At 41.5% G+C, this 19,781-nt stretch overlaps 1 protein-coding gene across 3 annotated transcripts in view; it reads left to right on the forward strand.

The window, feature by feature from the left end:
• Positions 1 to 19,781, forward strand: part of LOC147693577 (solute carrier organic anion transporter family member 2B1-like) — a 617,951-nt gene that overhangs the window by 305,832 nt on the left and 292,338 nt on the right. For all 3 annotated transcript variants that reach the window (XM_086933807.1, XM_086933808.1, XM_086933809.1), the window contains exons 6-7: positions 3,178 to 3,276; positions 7,666 to 7,796. In XM_086933807.1, the coding sequence (XP_086789933.1) occupies positions 3,178 to 3,276; positions 7,666 to 7,796 (230 nt within the window). The remainder of the gene's footprint in view (positions 1 to 3,177; positions 3,277 to 7,665; positions 7,797 to 19,781) is intronic.

The following is a 19,781-nucleotide window of genomic DNA, read 5'->3' on the forward strand; positions in this document are numbered from 1 at the left end:
AAATTGTTGCAATTTTCTGAAAAATATATCATATTATTTTATGAATGAAATATTTATAAATTAACAGTTAAAATACTGTAGAAAATTAGTACAAAAAATAGGTATAGCTACTATTACACTTAAAAATTTGCATTTAAAAAACCTTTGAAATTCACTGAAAAAACCATAGGTTTCAGAGACGTTAGTTAGAAATTAGCATTTAAAAAAGCTTTTAAATTCACTGAAAAAAACATAGGTTTCAGAGACGTTATAGTTAGAAATTAGCATTTAAAAAAACCTTAAAAATTCACAGAAAAAAACATAGGTTTCAGTGGTGTTATAGTTAGCTGGACATTTCACCCATACAAAACCATAGAAATTCCTCCATTATATTTAGTTCTGTGAACTATAACTTGCGCGCCCATAATGCACTGCTGATGTAACATATTACATCATTCATGACATGGCCAGTGACATCACTGATGACATCACTTGAAACATCTCAAATTACATCACTGATGACATCACTGATGACATCATCTATGTGACAATCTGATACACCTCATCATACACTAGTATAACCTTTCATCACTCACTGTAAAATACAAAGTGCCATAGTTGAAACCATTGGCACACCAATACCAATTACTACATACCCACTCACTGATTCCTAAGTCTAGACACACAACTACCCATTAAACAACAGAATCACTTATACATGCAGTTACTAATTATTAGAACACTACCAAATGCACTCATACACATATATAGACATTAACACCTCAGCAGTCATCTTAGTCAGTTATGAAGTCGTCCTACTCACTCATGAAAAAAAATAATCACTCTTACATTTTCTCACTTACACAGATATACACACACCTCATTTATTCAAACACATAGTAAATCATAGTTAATATGTTAAAAAATCGCCATTACAATTATACACTCATTCATATAGTTACTTTCACAATCACTGACTCTTACATATACTTATTTATATACACCAACTCTCACATACAATGCCTTTTATTTTTTTTTTACTTTGTTGAAGATGTACAGCTAAAACATATATTCGCTCACCAACAAACAAATAAATACACTCAGTCACCCAAACAACTGTTTCCACATGCACTCTTAAACCTATACACCTAGTCAATCAACCATTCACACATCTATGCATAGAGGTACACACACCCCATCCAACCACACATAAACTCGGTGTCCCATACAAATACTCACCCAACCAATCAATAACTAATATATACACTCATGTAGCTAGTGACCAACTGATGCAGCATGTTATACAACAACAGAGACAGTGATGCACACATTCACATAGTTTAGTTACTAATCCATGTATTAAGTGAGACACTTTTTATTACTCACTTAACCACTTCCGGGCGGATGACAAAGTTAGCTCGTCACCTGCGCTACGCGCATGACGAGCTGGCTTTGTCACGTAACCCGCGATTTTTGAAAATCCAGCGGGAAAACGCGGTTGCGCAGAAGCGGTTAAACAGACAGTCGGGCAGCTACTAAATCCTCCATCCACACCGTTATATATCCACTCAATCTTCAATACAGATTGGTAAATATATAATACATATTTAAATTTCAAACTAAACCACATTCACTGGATGATGTAATCAGTAATGTCATCAGTGATGTCATTTGAGATGTCATCAGTGATATCACTGACCATATCATGAATGATGTAACATGTGACATCATCAGCAGTGCATTGCGGGCAAGCGAGTTATAGGTAGCAGAACTAACTATAACGGAGGAATTTCTATGATTTTCTATGAGTGAAATGTCCAATTAACTATAACACCCCCGAAACGTATGGTTTTTGTCTGTGAATTTCTAAGGTTTTTTAAATGCTAATTTCTAACTATAAGGTACCTGAAACCTATGGTTTTTCAGTGAATATATAAGTATACATATTCACACCACAAACATGCAAATATGTATACTAACCTTAAATACATTACCTAGCATGTTAAAGGCATGCTTGTCAAAGGCATATGTGTGGTAGAACTTTGACATAAAAGCAGTTAACTTAGAAGTACTGTGCCGAGCCTTTATGCCTCACTCAGGATCAAGTTCATCCTACTGAAGGTTTTACCTTTTGACTTTAATGTGGGGTCTGCATGCCAATGCTTTGTAGATCTTTGAGTCACTCAGTGTTGGATCTGGTGAGGCTTCTATCTGTGTGGCGAGGCTCTGCTTCTGGAGTCCTAGATTCAAGACAGGCAAGTCCAGTTTCTTTTTCAGACAGCAGCATCGTCCTTCTTCTGAATCTTTGCAGGTCTAGAAGTGTTCTGGGTTCAGGTTCTGGGGATGACACTTTTACACTCAGTGCAAGCCTTTGGGAGAGGAACACCTCTTTGTCTAACCCTAACTGGCCAGTAACAAGGCAGGCTTCTTCTGAAGTCTGGAAAGTCTAGGTATAGCCCCAGACTATTCTTTGAAGTGTAAACACCTCTCCACACTCAAGCCCCTTTTGCCACTGTTCTCTCTCATTGTCTATTTGATGTCACTCAGATCCCTTTAGTAAAAAACATTCCCGTAATTCACAGTTATGCTTCTAGAATTTCATATGTTATCAGGAAAGCCCAGCCTGAACAGCGCAATCCCCAATCATGTGTCTCCTGAAAGTGACTAACATTGAGTCCAAGCGATGCCTTCAGTATTGCAGCTCCATACTTCACTTATCTCATATTACGCCATTCTTTGTACCAGCCATGCTTGTCAGCACAATTTGAATTGGCACCGTAGCGGTGACAGATGCAAGCATTGCTTGCTGCCACATGCAGTGCTGTCCAAACTGGTTCAAGAAGGTAGTCTGCTCCTCTCTTCAGAAGTACAAAGACACACACACTAATGTGGGGCTACTAAGGAGAAATGTATTCCTTAAAGAGTACTTAGTAAGGTCAAATCCAGAATACTAAAACTCCAGCCATTAAATAGAGTCCCCCATTACAATCTATAATCACCCAAAAGCTCTGAATTAAACCATAAGTAACACACCACACTGCCCCTAAGGAAATCATTATTGTGAAATCAGAACAATATTTCACTATAGGATTGAGTAAAGTGCATTGAGAATTTATTTCACTGTCTATTTTTTATCAAACCCCAATCTGCTTTTGAATTGTTGATATAAATAATAGTAAAATGTTTTATGTTTTTCAGGCATACTCACTGCTGTGGGGTTCACGGGCCCTGCGTTCGCCTTCATGTTGGGATCCGCTATGTTGAGCTATTATGTGGACATAGACAAAATCCCAGAAGGTATGTTGCTGTACTTCTGTGAATATTTGTGTGGCATTAGAAATGAGATGCATGTCTTTTATGCAGTACAACACGATGATGCCAAAATAAATGAATAGATTGAATGTCGAGACGTTCATTAGATCTGACGAGTTATTTTTAGTTAAATGAAACATGATTATTATTTGATCTTGGGTTGGTTCCAAATTCTATATCCTGCATCAGTAACTGACTCATCTGCATCTTTAAATTTCACTGGAACTATGACTGACATGTTTGTTCTTATACAGACTATATTTTTAACTTCACACCACATGGTTTTGTACTGTTGAAAGCATACTTATGTAAACGTTTCTTTTTTAAATAGGGTTGCAGAAATTCTACCAGAGTGTTATTCACCCATGCTAAATACCCCAAATATACATGTATGAAAACATCGTTTCTAAGTGCCAAAAATCACAATGAAAGAGTAACATCAATGTGTTGTTTTGTACCTAAAATATCTGTTAACAAAGGAAAACATCTCTTGTCTATTTACATGTAGCAGTGGAGGTGTCAGTAATTAATGGTGTGCACCCTAAACCCACAATATTGGTGGTACAAAATATTGAGAACAAAACATCTCCCAAAAAATATTGACAGGTAAGGAAGTCTAAATTTTCTATACCTAACTCCTCTATGTGTACCAATGTGTTTCATACAAGCTCACGGTACATGCTCAGGAGTCTATACTTTTCTAAATCCACACACCTTTTGCTATTTTGCCTCTTGATATTCTGTCCTCTATATATATTTTCCCCACGATGTTGTTGGATTTGATAATCAGAAGTACAACCTTAATTAAGGCTTGTGGTTTGCGTGCACACCCTGTTGGTTCCAAGTCATACTTAGGACAACCACTCAGCATATATGTATCATACTCTGACCATTTGTAGCCGGCTGCTCACAAAATGTTGCAGCCATCATACAGTGTCACAGGAGTAGAAGAGTAGAGACGCACATACAGGCGTTGCTGATATCCTAGTGACAATCCCTTTAAAGCCCATGATCAAGATTTAGTGATCTTTAGTCATTGACTAAGTTAATGCTTATGGCCCGGCTGATCAATAAAATCCACCGATCCATGCACATACTTTGCGCCTGCACACTGATTAGAACGGCAAACCTCTTAGGGCCTCAATTATGAGAAATGACGCATCGCTGCGTGAAAGCAGGGATGCGTCACTTCTCAGTGCGCACTCCTTGCGTCATGATTGATGCGTCATGTTTATAATATGATGCATCATGTTGCAAGGAGTTACAGATACGTCAGTATTTCTGACGTATCTGTAGGCGCAAAAGTGAAGCATTGCTGGAAGGTGTCACAAAAGTGACGCAACTCCAGCAATGTGTACTGTCACATGGGCAAGTCCCATGTTGTTAGTGTTTGCGTCAGTCTTGCGCCTGCCATGATGCAGGTGTAAGATTTTGACGCATTAGCGGCTAAGAAATGGCGCAGTGAAATCTTATAGATTTCACTGCATCACTTCCATGACCCTCTCTGGCGTCAGAACGCCCCTCTTGCATACATTATACCTGGCGCAATGTGAAGCCTCTATCTACATGCGTCACTTTGTAAATATGGCGCAACAAGGCACATTTTGTACGCCACTGGTGCGTCACAAAAAGTGACGCACAGCCTCATAAATGAGGCCCTTAGAGTTTTACGTTTCTGCTCATTTCCTCATCATTCCCAACTTCTCTGACACTGGTGTCCAACTTGGTGTCAGGAGGGCCTGATCCATGGTAGGTTCTCAGGATGGCCTTTGAGTAAGTAAAACAGTTCCATTACGTGTCATTGAGTGTAAATCTCTTTTCCCTAAATATCATGAAAACCTGGTATGGAGATGGTGCTCTAAGACTCAAGTCAGACACCCCTCTTCCGAGTTTTAAAGAGCTGCCTTTTGAAGAGCCCTGCCTCTCCTTCTGAGGGAGGTTCCCAGGTGCTGGTTCAGTCTCCTGGATCTCTCTCCACCATGCACTCAGAAATATAAAATACCTTTTATAAACATTTTCATATGTTCAGATGTGTAACTACATTGTCCTTGTAGTCGGTGTAGTGGGCTGGATGAAAAAGTAGCCATAATCAGTAGTTTTTGCAGCCTCTCCTGTACAATATCTATATATATAAAAACGAAAGTTGGGAAGTTGTTGAGTACACTCCCGCGAAGGTTTCTGGCAAAAAAAAAAGATTTTTTTTTTAAATATCGGCCCCCCGGCCCCCCAGGGCCCTTATAATCTTTCCAATACTGAACGTTTACAGTATTCAGTGCGACTCGCTTTTGCAATGACCATCAATAAAGCACAAGGACATTCGCTGCAAGTGTGTGGACTAGATTTGGAGAATCCGTGCTTCTCACATGGACAACTGTATGTGGCCAGCTCACGCGTCGGAAAACCTTCTGATTTATTCGTGTACGCACCAGACGGATAAAAAACAAAAAATACAGTGTATCCACAAGCACTTGAATACATAAACAGAATTAAAACAACACTTTAAAATGCTTTCCATAATAAAATGAATAGGTTTCAATAAAAATGACACAATGTAAATTAAATGTTATCATAACAAGTTTCCTTAAATTTCCTTTCTTCTGAGATCGCAGTGATCCAGCGGGCCAAGAGAAATTCAGTCTCATATAAACAACTCTACACCATGATACTCACCATTATTCTTAAATCTATCACTAGGCCCATAAATGACTGAGACATGATTTGACCAACTGAATCATATGACCTAATTAATCAGAAACACTTTATAATACATTTAATTAAGTCAATATCATAGGCAATGGATTAACTAATGGTAACTCAAGGAAACAAACAAGACCAGCTTGTCATTTCAAAATCTATTTTATTAACTTTATTATAGAGCTGAATGCATTTTGAAGCATAAATTCTTTTATGAGCAATTTTATTAAGCAAAATTATTTATTAGAAAGGCACATTTGACTGAATTTCAAACCAAACTCAGTATGAGAAGTGCTCAAACATTTAGGAAAATTCCCTAAACCCTATTTCCCTAACTTAGCTAAAGTAAAACCTAAAGGGAAAAGTAAATCTTAATGGATCTTACGTGAAACGAAAGTCCGACAGCATCTCTGGAGCACAGGAACGAGCCAGCAGTGCTCCTTCGAAGGGGTCAATTTTTATACCTTTTTCCTATCTAAAACTAACTAAAAGAATACAAGTATTCGAGCAACACGAAGTATGATTGGATGAAAAATATCGTCCGATGAAGTCATTCGCCTTTCACATAGCAGAAACCACATTTTTCAAGAGCGGCATTGTTCATAGACTAAGAGTGTCACAGGCTCTTCCGTGACTTCGCAACATTAGGTAAAATATCCAAAGCTTCCTCTGTCCAAGCTTTTCCGCCGCTGCACATCCTGTCCTTGACCATGAAAGCTGAATCAAATGTTCATTCAATACTTCCACACAGCCTTGCTTTACGAGCTACTTTCAAAGAATTATTGTAGAAAATATTTTTCCATCTCAAACGCTGCTGTGCAAGGCCCAACTTTGACGGGAGACATCCTTTACAATGCAACTTTTACCACGCAGTGCCTTTACAACGCAACTTTTACAACGCAAACCATTACAAAGCATTGCGCTGGGGGGTGCTCTAGGATAGGGAATAGGTTTAATTTACTATCCAACACCTTCCCTACTATCCACGGGGACTGAAGTTGGAATAGTAAATTAAACTATTCACTATCCAGCGCCCCAAAGCACTATGCGTTGTAAAGGCATGTGTTGTAAAAACCGCGTTGTAAAGGCATGCGTGGTAAAAGCATGCGTTGTAATGTCATACATCCAACTTTGACAGGACTTCAGACATCCATTTCAGAAATAGGCCACAGGCCTTTTTAGCAAGACTCTAGTATGCAAGGAAACACAAGACAATAATTCATTCGAGAAATGATAATTATTCTGTTACCCACCCCTTGACTAATATTTAACCCATTAATCTATGTTACCTAGTTTTGCAAACAAAAACAAACATAGCACAGTAACATAAAAGGACACGACAAAAACAAAACATTTAAAAAAAGCACATGCCATTATTTGAAACAGCAGCAGTTAATGAATGACAAGCAAAAGACAAGGTAAATGTATTATTTAAAACAAAATGATAAACATAACAAGAGCACAAATAATTAAACCTGCGTGTTCGTGTTGGTGCACATTAGTTTAGGTTGAATCAGTATACAAAAACATGCAACACCCATTAGTAGATTAAAATTATAGGAGTTTTAATTCAGCGTGCTTTATTTCTAAAATTATTCTGAAAGTCCGCTTCATCAGCAGCAACGCGCGACGGGTAAGCTAGTATCAAATAAATAATGTATTGTTTCATTTTTGTTGTAGCTGACATTGTTCTCACTCCCAAGGATCCTCGATGGGTTGGCGCCTGGTGGATGGGCTTTCTCGTGACTGCCAGTGTGGTGGGGCTTTCTGCTCTCCCCATCTTCTTCTTTTCAAGAGAAATGCAAAAAGAGGTAAGAACCCGTACATTTGTGAAAGCACTGAGCTTAAAGTTAACCTTCTGTGCTTAAAGCTTAGCCTACAAGCTAAAAGTGTAACATATATGATTAGGTCTGTTTCACAGCGAAAGATATTTCACATATCTCCCATTCGTGTTCCTCGTAATCACACTAGAAAATTCAGGCTTTGCAGTTCCATAGAACTTTTTTTCTGCAGATCTGGCAAAGCCAGACTGAGAACCAAAATCGATTTACAAAAGGGGGTGGTGATGAACAGAGTGTCTGAATTGAGCAGACCACTCTTACCCAGTCCAAAGATCAGGGCTTGATCCATCACCGTTATTTATCTCACTGCCCCATCCCAGCTCAGAACCTGGCTATATGCAAATCAGTCTGTCCCTGGCCCAGTGCATCATGGGAACAGGGCAGACTAAACTACCAAGCCAATTCTTTACCAGAAAGGAGACAAGCTACCGGGGACCGGTTTCTGGCATTTCAGCCGTCTTCGGCCCGGCTTGCTTGAATCCTGATGGAGCAGTGAGAAAGGGACTCATGTCTGAGTATACCCTGCCACACCTATAGTGGCCAAAATCGATTTACAAAAGGGGGTGGTGATGAACAGAGTGTCTGAATTGAGCAGACCACTCTTACCCAGTCCAAAGATCAGGGCTTGATCCATCACCGTTATTTATCTCACTGCCCCATCCCAGCTCAGAACCTGGCTATATGCAAATCAGTCTGTCCCTGGCCCAGTGCATCATGGGAACAGGGCAGACTAAACTACCAAGCCAATTCTTTACCAGAAAGGAGACAAGCTACCGGGGACCGGTTTCTGGCATTTCAGCCGTCTTCGGCCCGGCTTGCTTGAATCCTGATGGAGCAGTGAGAAAGGGACTCATGTCTGAGTATACCCTGCCACACCTATAGTGGCCAAAATCGATTTACAAAAGGGGGTGGTGATGAACAGAGTGTCTGAATTGAGCAGACCACTCTTACCCAGTCCAAAGATCAGGGCTTGATCCATCACCGTTATTTATCTCACTGCCCCATCCCAGCTCAGAACCTGGCTATATGCAAATCAGTCTGTCCCTGGCCCAGTGCATCATGGGAACAGGGCAGACTAAACTACCAAGCCAATTCTTTACCAGAAAGGAGACAAGCTACCGGGGACCGGTTTCTGGCATTTCAGCCGTCTTCGGCCCGGCTTGCTTGAATCCTGATGGAGCAGTGAGAAAGGGACTCATGTCTGAGTATACCCTGCCACACCTATAGTGGCCAAAATCGATTTACAAAAGGGGGTGGTGATGAACAGAGTGTCTGAATTGAGCAGACCACTCTTACCCAGTCCAAAGATCAGGGCTTGATCCATCACCGTTATTTATCTCACTGCCCCATCCCAGCTCAGAACCTGGCTATATGCAAATCAGTCTGTCCCTGGCCCAGTGCATCATGGGAACAGGGCAGACTAAACTACCAAGCCAATTCTTTACCAGAAAGGAGACAAGCTACCGGGGACCGGTTTCTGGCATTTCAGCCGTCTTCGGCCCGGCTTGCTTGAATCCTGATGGAGCAGTGAGAAAGGGACTCATGTCTGAGTATACCCTGCCACACCTATAGTGGCCAAAATCGATTTACAAAAGGGGGTGGTGATGAACAGAGTGTCTGAATTGAGCAGACCACTCTTACCCAGTCCAAAGATCAGGGCTTGATCCATCACCGTTATTTATCTCACTGCCCCATCCCAGCTCAGAACCTGGCTATATGCAAATCAGTCTGTCCCTGGCCCAGTGCATCATGGGAACAGGGCAGACTAAACTACCAAGCCAATTCTTTACCAGAAAGGAGACAAGCTACCGGGGACCGGTTTCTGGCATTTCAGCCGTCTTCGGCCCGGCTTGCTTGAATCCTGATGGAGCAGTGAGAAAGGGACTCATGTCTGAGTATACCCTGCCACACCTATAGTGGCCAAAATCGATTTACAAAAGGGGGTGGTGATGAACAGAGTGTCTGAATTGAGCAGACCACTCTTACCCAGTCCAAAGATCAGGGCTTGATCCATCACCGTTATTTATCTCACTTTTTTTTGGCTTTTGTAGTTTGGTTTGCCCTGTTCCCATCATGCACTGGGACAGGAACAGACTAATTTGCATACAGCCAGGTTCTGAAACTGGGATGGTGCAGTGAGCTAAAAAACGGTGTTGGATCTAGCCCTGATCTCTTGACTGGGTGAGAGCTTTCTGCTTAATTCAGAGACTCTGTCCCTCACCACCCCTTGTTGTAAATATTTTTGTCCACCCTAAGCGTGGAAGGGTATTCTCAGATGTGAGACCCTTGCTCATTGCACCATCAGGATTCAAGCAAACCGGGCCGAAGACGGCTGTAATGCCAGAAACCGGTCCCCGGGAGCTTGTTTCCTTCCCAGTGTAAGAATTGGCTTTTGTAGTTTGGTTTGCCCTGTTCCCATCATGCACTGGGACAGGAACAGACTAATTTGCATACAGCCAGGTTCTGAAACTGGGATGGTGCAGTGAGCTAAAAAACGGTGTTGGATCTAGCCCTGATCTCTTGACTGGGTGAGAGCTTTCTGCTTAATTCAGAGACTCTGTCCCTCACCACCCCTTGTTGTAAATATTTTTGTCCACCCTAAGCGTGGAAGGGTATTCTCAGATGTGAGACCCTTGCTCATTGCACCATCAGGATTCAAGCAAACCGGGCCGAAGACGGCTGTAATGCCAGAAACCGGTCCCCGGGAGCTTGTTTCCTTCCCAGTGTAAGAATTGGCTTTTGTAGTTTGGTTTGCCCTGTTCCCATCATGCACTGGGACAGGAACAGACTAATTTGCATACAGCCAGGTTCTGAAACTGGGATGGTGCAGTGAGCTAAAAAACGGTGTTGGATCTAGCCCTGATCTCTTGACTGGGTGAGAGCTTTCTGCTTAATTCAGAGACTCTGTCCCTCACCACCCCTTGTTGTAAATATTTTTGTCCACCCTAAGCGTGGAAGGGTATTCTCAGATGTGAGACCCTTGCTCATTGCACCATCAGGATTCAAGCAAACCGGGCCGAAGACGGCTGTAATGCCAGAAACCGGTCCCCGGGAGCTTGTTTCCTTCCCAGTGTAAGAATTGGCTTTTGTAGTTTGGTTTGCCCTGTTCCCATCATGCACTGGGACAGGAACAGACTAATTTGCATACAGCCAGGTTCTGAAACTGGGATGGTGCAGTGAGCTAAAAAACGGTGTTGGATCTAGCCCTGATCTCTTGACTGGGTGAGAGCTTTCTGCTTAATTCAGAGACTCTGTCCCTCACCACCCCTTGTTGTAAATATTTTTGTCCACCCTAAGCGTGGAAGGGTATTCTCAGATGTGAGACCCTTGCTCATTGCACCATCAGGATTCAAGCAAACCGGGCCGAAGACGGCTGTAATGCCAGAAACCGGTCCCCGGGAGCTTGTTTCCTTCCCAGTGTAAGAATTGGCTTTTGTAGTTTGGTTTGCCCTGTTCCCATCATGCACTGGGACAGGAACAGACTAATTTGCATACAGCCAGGTTCTGAAACTGGGATGGTGCAGTGAGCTAAAAAACGGTGTTGGATCTAGCCCTGATCTCTTGACTGGGTGAGAGCTTTCTGCTTAATTCAGAGACTCTGTCCCTCACCACCCCTTGTTGTAAATATTTTTGTCCACCCTAAGCGTGGAAGGGTATTCTCAGATGTGAGACCCTTGCTCATTGCACCATCAGGATTCAAGCAAACCGGGCCGAAGACGGCTGTAATGCCAGAAACCGGTCCCCGGGAGCTTGTTTCCTTCCCAGTGTAAGAATTGGCTTTTGTAGTTTGGTTTGCCCTGTTCCCATCATGCACTGGGACAGGAACAGACTAATTTGCATACAGCCAGGTTCTGAAACTGGGATGGTGCAGTGAGCTAAAAAACGGTGTTGGATCTAGCCCTGATCTCTTGACTGGGTGAGAGCTTTCTGCTTAATTCAGAGACTCTGTCCCTCACCACCCCTTGTTGTAAATATTTTTGTCCACCCTAAGCGTGGAAGGGTATTCTCAGATGTGAGACCCTTGCTCATTGCACCATCAGGATTCAAGCAAACCGGGCCGAAGACGGCTGTAATGCCAGAAACCGGTCCCCGGGAGCTTGTTTCCTTCCCAGTGTAAGAATTGGCTTTTGTAGTTTGGTTTGCCCTGTTCCCATCATGCACTGGGACAGGAACAGACTAATTTGCATACAGCCAGGTTCTGAAACTGGGATGGTGCAGTGAGCTAAAAAACGGTGTTGGATCTAGCCCTGATCTCTTGACTGGGTGAGAGCTTTCTGCTTAATTCAGAGACTCTGTCCCTCACCACCCCTTGTTGTAAATATTTTTGTCCACCCTAAGCGTGGAAGGGTATTCTCAGATGTGAGACCCTTGCTCATTGCACCATCAGGATTCAAGCAAACCGGGCCGAAGACGGCTGTAATGCCAGAAACCGGTCCCCGGGAGCTTGTTTCCTTCCCAGTGTAAGAATTGGCTTTTGTAGTTTGGTTTGCCCTGTTCCCATCATGCACTGGGACAGGAACAGACTAATTTGCATACAGCCAGGTTCTGAAACTGGGATGGTGCAGTGAGCTAAAAAACGGTGTTGGATCTAGCCCTGATCTCTTGACTGGGTGAGAGCTTTCTGCTTAATTCAGAGACTCTGTCCCTCACCACCCCTTGTTGTAAATATTTTTGTCCACCCTAAGCGTGGAAGGGTATTCTCAGATGTGAGACCCTTGCTCATTGCACCATCAGGATTCAAGCAAACCGGGCCGAAGACGGCTGTAATGCCAGAAACCGGTCCCCGGGAGCTTGTTTCCTTCCCAGTGTAAGAATTGGCTTTTGTAGTTTGGTTTGCCCTGTTCCCATCATGCACTGGGACAGGAACAGACTAATTTGCATACAGCCAGGTTCTGAAACTGGGATGGTGCAGTGAGCTAAAAAACGGTGTTGGATCTAGCCCTGATCTCTTGACTGGGTGAGAGCTTTCTGCTTAATTCAGAGACTCTGTCCCTCACCACCCCTTGTTGTAAATATTTTTGTCCACCCTAAGCGTGGAAGGGTATTCTCAGATGTGAGACCCTTGCTCATTGCACCATCAGGATTCAAGCAAACCGGGCCGAAGACGGCTGTAATGCCAGAAACCGGTCCCCGGGAGCTTGTTTCCTTCCCAGTGTAAGAATTGGCTTTTGTAGTTTGGTTTGCCCTGTTCCCATCATGCACTGGGACAGGAACAGACTAATTTGCATACAGCCAGGTTCTGAAACTGGGATGGTGCAGTGAGCTAAAAAACGGTGTTGGATCTAGCCCTGATCTCTTGACTGGGTGAGAGCTTTCTGCTTAATTCAGAGACTCTGTCCCTCACCACCCCTTGTTGTAAATACAGACTGAGAACCAAAAGCAGTCCTGGCAAAAAAATATTAATTGTTCTATTACTTTGGATTCAGACTCTCTCTCCTTCTCTCTCTCTCTCTCTCTCTCTCTCTCTCTCTCTCTCTCGCTCTGTCTCTCTCGCTCTCCCTCTCTTTCATGCTTTCTGTCCCAACCCTGAGGAGAGTTGATGGAATAAATGATCAGTCAAGCCTTGATAGCCAAAAGACCTCTTATTGTGTATAAATCAAATGGAGAGTAGATTTTAGCGCAGTCCCCATCAGCTCATTAAGCAGCTGCTTATTTGAAGCATCCATCAGCTTCAGCCTATGACATTCCCCATACACAACAAGCACAAAGACAGCATGCATACATGTATCGATGTGCCTGTGGATCTGTATGCGCTACCTATGTGGTACATGTATATATGCTACTGTGTGCCTGTGGATTAGTTTGTGTTGTCTCTGCATGTTGGACCACATGTTTCCTGGGCGTATGTTCCCGGTCCATGTCTGTAGTGTTGGTGATCTGCGCATGCACTACAGAAAAGCTAAGCCTGTTGGCTTTGCTAAGGCTTTAACATGCTAAAGTATGCAAACACTGCAATGTACAAATGCTGTTTTCATGCAGTAGTACATTAAATCCAGTTCTATTAGGTTAGAAAGTGTTGAGTTTGCCTTTCAGTGTACATTAGAGCATGCATATTCCATCCTCATTCTTCAGCCTTGAATTGGTGCCTGATACAGTATCATCTCATAGCATCCCATTGATGGTCCTAAGGCCAATGCCAAGGGGAATAGGATGGCATAGACAAAAGAGTGCTGCCATGTATTTGCTGGCTGCTGCCACACCCTTTTACAGGTTTACGTGTGTGATCATTTTTATATGGAGTTTGTGCTTGAGCTATATTTATTATCATGAAAACAAAGACGCTATCTCTGATAACGTTTCCTAATCCTTTGAGACATTGAGGGGACAGATTTATTTCTGGAATCAAATCCATTAATGTATCACAAATGGTGTGACGCTCTTAAAGATGATCATGATGCTGCTACTCCTTTATTTCTTTGTCAATATATTGGGGATCATACTCAGTATAACATACAACATTTAGAGAAATACATTATTTATTGATTCATTGATTCACTGTAACTACGGAGTACATTATTTATTGATTCATTGATTCACTGTAACTTCGGCTGGGGAAGAGTAACACTTAGTAAGCTTCAGTTACACATCTCAGAAAAAGTTCTTGGAATACCCGATTCAGAGATCTCCTAGCAGCTCAAGGATGGTGGACTTTTTGGATCAAAAATGTGCTGTCAACCTTGGTTGTAATCAGCAATGCCCTTGCTACTTTCGATAGGAGGGTTTATAAAGGTTGATTTAGGAGCACAATAGAAAAAGGGCTCATATAGCCCTGTTTACCTTTTGTGGTTTCTTATCCATGTCGAATTCCTAGCCCCATAGTAGGTCATAGGAGGGTGTTGATGGGTTATATGGTGGGATAACAAGTCAGCCCTATGATTTCATTGGGAGTGTGATACCACTTCCTCTATCCTGTTTCATAAATGGACACCGGTAGATTATGCAGATTGCTCTTTAATAATGAGGTTTGTTCAGCTATGTTTGACCAATAGAGTGTGTTTTGTTGGGATTCTTGGGCCGCTATGCTGCGGGAAAGACTCTTAGGATCTGAAACAACAGCCCTGATAGATTCAGATTGCCCCAATCCTAGTCCAGTTTGGAAAAAGGCTGAAGACACCCCTCTTTAAAGCACAGTTCATCATGATGCAATAACAGTCAACTTTCGCTCATAGAAACAAGCTTCCTGTCCATGCCAAATGTGATTTGGCCTTGAAATCTGTATAGCATTCCAATATATATATAAGCTCAGACACGGGCTCAGAACAAGAACAGGATGGCCAAAAGAGAAGAGGGACAAAAGATGTAAGACTTGTGGTCACAGATGAGTACCGTTTTATGCAACTAGAACAACAAACCGATCATCGCATAACAAGGGGCCGGGGAGGGGAAGAAGCAGAGGAAGAGGAAACAGAGAAGAGGAGGAGAAGGTTATAGGAGGAGCATCAGAAAAGTAAACAAACAAAGCCATGCGCTCACAAGAGAAGAAATCAATGAAGAAATAATCAATGGTAAGACAGTGATCAATTTAAGTACAATGATTTTAACTAAAGAGGATCAATCGGTGTAAGAACTTGGACTCAGCTACTGTGATGAGAATAATTTTGATTATCCAAACAGTAGGATGGACCTATACCGATTCATTAGAAAGTTGAAACTGTCTAAAGTTCATATGAACCAGAATCCTCAGACCTCTTCTGGTGGAATAGCCCGTCCGAATGCACCCAATGACCCCAGTGATTTAACTGTAAATGATGTACCTGTCTTGGGAGATCTGATGGCACTGTTGAATAATATTAGCCAAGAAGTAGTGACTACTAATGAAGCAATGGGAAATGCTGATACAGGAGAATCTAATTCTGAGACATTAGGGAGAGAAGATCATACCCCATTCCATTTACCTTCTAAATTTACATCACAGGGAGTACGAAATAATTTGGATATCTTTGGGGAGAATGTAATTAAAGATCTCAAACAATTGTATGGTAAGACTCTCCAAAGAAAAAAGAAAGTACAATCCTAGGAAATCGATGCTGCATAAAACAGTGACAAAAATACAGAAAGAGGATGGTATACTGGTTAAACTCTCAGATTAGGGAGGAAATGTTGTTTTATGGGGGCGAGAACTATACAAAAAGGAAGCTCTAAGTCAACTAAATAACTGTGAATGCTATTCCCAAATTAGCATGGCGAATTATGAGAAAATGAAGGAACAATTTTACACAAGGTTGGAAGTATGGAAACAGGATCAGCTACTCAGTTGGGATGAGTTCAAGTTCATTAAGAAAGGAAAACCTGTTTTACCAGTATTCTATATGCTCCTAACGATGTATAAGAGCACCACTAATCCACCAGGGAGGCCTAATATTTCCTCTTGTTGCCGTCTATTTGAGAACGCTTCAAAATATATAGACTACTTTCTGAATCCTATTGTACGGACATTAACATCGTTTATTAAAGACTCAATTGATTTCCTAAAGTGTATATATGATGTACGTTGGGACAAGAATAATATGGTATTGGTGACCCTGGACATTGCCACATTATACACAAGTATAAGACATAGGGATGGCCTTAAAGCAACCAAGTATTTTCTAAATAAGAGGCCTATAAGATTTGTGAAACAGAATTCAATGATTTTGGAATTGATGGAATGGTGTTTAATAAAAAACATATTTTTGTTCGGGGTTGAATTGTTCGAGCAGGGGACGGCGATGGGCACCTGCTTCGCCCCCAGCTATGCCAATTTACATCTTGGCTGGTGGGAGGAGCAGGTGCTCGGGGCCCCCCCTGGAACAGTGGTCGGAACATACTACTGTGGGTCAGGTTTAAAGATAACGTCTTCCTGCTGTGGCAGGGCACGGAAGATGAGGTAGAACTGTTTATTAATGACCTTAACCAGAATACCCTGAATTTGAAGTTTGTGGTGCATTCCAGTCAAGCATCTATAGAGTTTCTAGACATTAGAATTACGCCACAGGGTGACAAGTTAGAGACCACTGTCTTTAGATAACTGACAGCCGGGAACACCATCCTTCACACCCATAGCTCTTACCTCACACCATTAATGAGGACCTTTTGGAGAATTTTATAGGGCTAGAAGGGCATGCAGTAGTCTGGATGAGTACTCTAAAATAGAACAGGAAATGACTACTAGATTTATCCAAAGGGGTTACTCAGCTAGTGTCATTAATGGGGCAGCTAAGAAAGCAAGAATTCTTGAGAGGCAAAAAGTGTTAGAGGTTATAACAACTTTGAACACTGAACATAAAGAAATCAGATTAATCCTAAATAAACTTTGGCATCTGGTAAGGGATGATTCGATTTTGGGCCATAAAATGAGCAAACATCCAGATATAACGTTCAGGAAATCAAAATCATTGAAAGATCTGATGGTAAGGAGCGAGTTTCAAGAAAGGAAGAAAGGAACCGCTGCTTGGCTCCAACAAAAGATGGGTTTTAAAAATGTTTTAAATGTAAGGCGTGCCAACATGGGTTGAATCGCACACATTTTAAGAAATTTTTTAACAAAACTATTGCGGTTAAAGGCTACTTAATCTGTAGATCTAGCTTCGTAGTGTATTTGTTACAACGCCCATGTCTGAAGGTATATATAGGAAGTACCACTCTACCTGTATATCAACGAATTTTACAGCACCGTTGAGCGATCATTTATAAGGACAGAACATACCCAATTGCACTTTGAAACATATCATCAGAGTAATCCCTCTAGCTTGCAGTATAGCTGTGTAGCAGAAATTTCTAAAAAGAAGAGAGGGGAATACAGGGAAAAAAAACTTAGGAGACTGAAAACTTATTTTATCTTAGAATTCAATAGTAAAGAGCCCTATGGACTAAATATTGATGAGGATGTGAACACCTGTCTGAATTAAATGAATGATGATTTTGGAGATAATGAAAAATTGCTGCACATGAGAAATTAAAAATTCTTTTTAAATGTTGTTATATGAAATGGGCATGGGGCGGAACAGACAAGATGTAAAGCGAGGATGAAAGTTTAAAACTGATAAAATGAAATAGTACTTTCTAAAAGTGCAAATATTTTTTATAATTTATACGTATAGTAATGTGAAGTGTATAGTAATGTATATAAGAGTGTAAAGATGTGCATATGTATTTTAACGAGGGAGGAAATACATCCACCATAAGATGAAGAATAGTGATCCTCCATGTTTTTATGCATGCTGGTTTTTAAGAATGCAGGATATTTATATATTTATTGTGATTTTAACAAGAATATATTTATTAGAACTTTGCTATAAGTAGAGAACATATGGAGTTCTATAGAGAGGTATATGATTATATTCCTGTTTTTTTACAGGATTAATATACTGTAATGCACTTGCACTCTTAGTAGAGAGATTAAGGTATGATAAAGCAACTACCCCATTTTTTTATGTTTAGTACTGTGAGAAAATAAGCGCTTGAGCTTTCTAGAATTGCTGAAGCAAACAAAAAGGCAACTGAGATATAATAACACTTAAAAAGCACTTGCAATTTATAATTGTTAAGATCAGTGAGGAACACTGGCATGTCTAGTACCTGCCAAAAGAAACATAAGGAAAAGTAATGGATATGTGTATAAAGCATTAGCACTTTGTAATATCTAGTACTGTATTTTGGAGGAAAGGAAGGAAAATAAAGCATTTGCACTATATATAATTGTGAATATTAATAACTAGCAGCCCGTCCCGACGTTGTCCGGGTAGGAATTGTTGCCGGCGTTCAGTAGTGTGTGAACTCGAGTTTCCCTACTTTATTTTTTCCTTGCAATATTATATAGCACGAACTCGACAACATGGCATGAGCACAATTTACATTACAGAAGAATACATTCATTTGTGGTAGGCACTGGGAGACAAAGCGATTTGCCTGAAATCACAGGATGTTGAGCTAATGCCGAGATTCGAACGTAGCTCCCTAGCTTTAAAGTTCGCAAGTCTAGAACTTGTGGCGGGAGGTGTGTCTAAAAGTGTATGTCGGTGCTGGCCATCAATGAGAGAGACCTGTGCATTTTTCAAATGGGTGGTGAAAAAATATGAGTATGTTGCTGGAGATGTGGGCCTCCGTGCCACCAATGTACTTACTGGGGGAGGGTAAACACCCATTATTCCGCAACTTTCTTTCCGCTTACCATCACTCCGCATAATTTCATTACGAAAGTACCATGACTCCGCAATGCCATTATAACGCATGGCATTACATTTTAAATGCTTTTACCGCGCATACATTTACAACGAAATTCGTTATAAATGCATGAATGGTAAAAGCATGTTTTTCTTTTAATGTTTGGATAAGGTAAGTATGGGTATAGGGGTATATGTTTTGGGGTACTGAGGTATATGTTTTGGAGTGTTTGGGTATTTTAAGGGTTCAGATATAGTTTAGGTTTATAGGGTACAGGGGTATTTTTAGGGTTCAGGGCTAGGTTTGGGTTTTGGAGAATAGGGGTATTTTTAGGGTTCAGGGGTAGGTTTGGGTTTTGGGGTACAGGGGTATTTTAAGTGTTAAGGGGTAGGTTTGGATGTTGGGGTACAAGGTTAGTTTTAGGGTTCAGGGCTAGGTTTGAGTTTTGGGCTACAGGAGTATATTAATAGTTCAGGGGTAGTTTTGGGTTTTGGGGTACAGGGGTATTTTAAGGGTTCAGGGCTAGGTTTGGGTTTTGGGGTACAGGGGTATTTTAGGGTTCAGGGGTAAGTTTGGGTTTTGGGGTACAGGGGTATTTTTAGGGTTCAGGGCTAGGTTTGGGTTTTGGGGTACAGGAGTGTTTTCAGGGTTCAGGGGTAGTTTTGGGTTTTGAGGTACAGGCGTATTTATAGGGTTCAGGGCTAGGTTTGGGTTTTGGGGTACAGGGGTATTTTTAGGGTTTAGGGATAGGTTTTGGTTTTGGGGTACATGGTATATTTATAGGGTTAAGGTGGGTTAGTGTTTAAGGGTGTT

Source organism: Lissotriton vulgaris, chromosome 8 (genome assembly GCF_964263255.1).
Source record: "Lissotriton vulgaris chromosome 8, aLisVul1.2, whole genome shotgun sequence".
Classification (NCBI taxonomy): Eukaryota; Metazoa; Chordata; class Amphibia; order Caudata; family Salamandridae; genus Lissotriton; species Lissotriton vulgaris.